General features: G+C 37.8%; 1 protein-coding gene across 1 annotated transcript in view; it reads left to right on the top strand.

Annotated features, from left to right (window-relative positions):
• The window catches only part of LOC106689615 (cell adhesion molecule Dscam1), a gene marked incomplete at its 3' end in the record, with an annotated part of 28,011 nt that extends 27,798 nt beyond the window's left edge, over window positions 1-213 (top strand). The window contains exon 7 of the mRNA XM_014434688.1: window positions 67-213. Within this exon, the coding sequence (XP_014290174.1) occupies window positions 67-213 (147 nt within the window). The remainder of the gene's footprint in view (window positions 1-66) is intronic.
• Between the last annotated feature and the right edge of the window lie 1,833 nt (window positions 214-2,046).

The following is a 2,046-nucleotide window of genomic DNA, read 5'->3' as shown; positions in this document are numbered from 1 at the left end:
GAGTTAATAACACATTACATCTTTGAATAAAAAATATGATAACTCATTTTTTTTTTCAATTTTCAGCTCCATCAATGTCCCCGAAAAATATTGGGTGTTCTACAGCATCTGCAACTTCTCTTGATGTTTGGTGGGAACCCCCACCAGTCGATAGCAGGAATGGCTACTTGCAAGGTTATAAAATTAACCATTACCCAGCAGAAGATTGGTATGGTATGAAAATTTGAATATTCATATATTATAAGCTAGAAATGTATATATAACTTACGTTTAGACTGAATTTGTGAAATTTTTACTATTTGTTTAAAATAGTAACAAAGTTGCTATTTTTTCTACAATGTGTACACTGTTAACTCCATCCCTTCAGTTCCTTCATCCGAAGGAACTACAAACAAAAAAAAATAATTTGAAAGGTTACACTTGTTTTTTATTTAAACGGATACAACAAATACAAACATTTTTCTTAATCTAATGCTAGTGCTTTTTCTCACGAAAATGACAAAATTATACTTAGTCTCCAATTATCTTATAATAAGAAAATAGAACAAAACACATTAATAACATAGAATTAACAGATACACTACAATTGATTCTCGTAATAACAAATTTTAACGAAATAAATTAAACTGTATACACTTAAAAAAAATCCAATTGAACATAATTTACATTTCTAAAGACAATTGGCTATTCAATACCTAATTCATTGTGCTCTATACAAAAATTAGTACTAAGTTGAGCGCCGCTCTTCGGCTCAAGGTACAATATCATCCGGGGTACACGCAGTTCTTCTAGGTGGACCGTGCGCAAACGAAACGGATAGTATGCATCTCGGATGGTAAACAAATTGTTTTCTCTTATTGTTACGACTTTATAAGGCCCCTCACACCGTGCGCAACGAAACGGATAGTATGCATCTCGGATGGTAAACAAATTGTTTTCTCTTATTGTTACGACTTTATAAGCCCCCTCACACCGTGCGCAACGAAACGGATAGTATGCATCTCGAATGGTAAACAAATTGTTTTCTCTTATTTTTACGACTTTATAAGGCCCCTCACACCGTGCGCAACGAAACGGATAGTATGCATCTCGGATGGTAAACAAATTGTTTTCTCTTATTTTTACGACTTTATAAGGCCCCTCACACCGTGCGCAACGAAACGGATAGTATGCATCTCGGATGGTAAACAAATTGTTTTCTCTTATTTTTACGACTTTATAAGGCCCCTCACACCGTGCGCAACGAAACGGATAGTATGCATCTCGGATGGTAAACAAATTGTTTTCTCTTATTGTTACGACTTTATAAGGCCCCTCATACCGTGCAGCTGTTTTGTTTCGTGGAATTCGCAGTCGTCGATATATAGTTGTACCCAGCTGTAAGAGCCCCTTCTTAGAAACCCCGGGTCGATTATTGGCTTTACCTACACGAACTCATTTTTCGCGTATTAGTTTTTCCCGAACCTTTTCCCATGTTTCCTGACGCCTTGTTCTCTCCCGGCAAAGCATCGTCCTGAGGTCGTTATTGTTGACCGTGATAACGTCTCCTCTATCGCGTCGCCTTTGCCCGAAAACAATTTCTACTGGGGATAACTCGGTAACTGAATCGATTGTATTATTATAAGCAATTACTGCACGTGGTATGGCATCATAAGGGTCAAAACTACGGCCCAATTTAAGTAACCTGAGGTGTTCACCGAGAGTGTTATGTAACCGATCCACGACGCCTTTACCCTTGATGTGGTGGGGCGTATTTAGTCGCCAGCTAAGTCCTAGTGTTCTATTTTAATTGCGAATTAGGGAATTATAAAATTCCTTGCCGCAATCTGACACAAATTCATCAGGAACGCCATGTAAGATTCCACCCCACACTGCCGTAGGTGTTTTTGCTTCAATAGAGTGGGCCATAGCAAGTTTGCTAAATGTATCTATTTCCGTCAAGTTATCCTTCATTCGACCTCTGTGAAGTTGGCCCCCCATCCTTGAAAAATTTCAATTTTTTTTTGAGTTCTAGTAGTATCCATAAGAGTTCTAGAGTTCTCGATT

Source organism: Halyomorpha halys, unplaced genomic scaffold (assembly GCF_000696795.3).
Source record: "Halyomorpha halys isolate HHAL.00 unplaced genomic scaffold, Hhal_1.1 Scaffold1415.1, whole genome shotgun sequence".
In the NCBI taxonomy this organism is placed as follows: Eukaryota; Metazoa; Arthropoda; class Insecta; order Hemiptera; family Pentatomidae; genus Halyomorpha; species Halyomorpha halys.
This window is presented reverse-complemented; position numbering and strand designations above follow the sequence as displayed.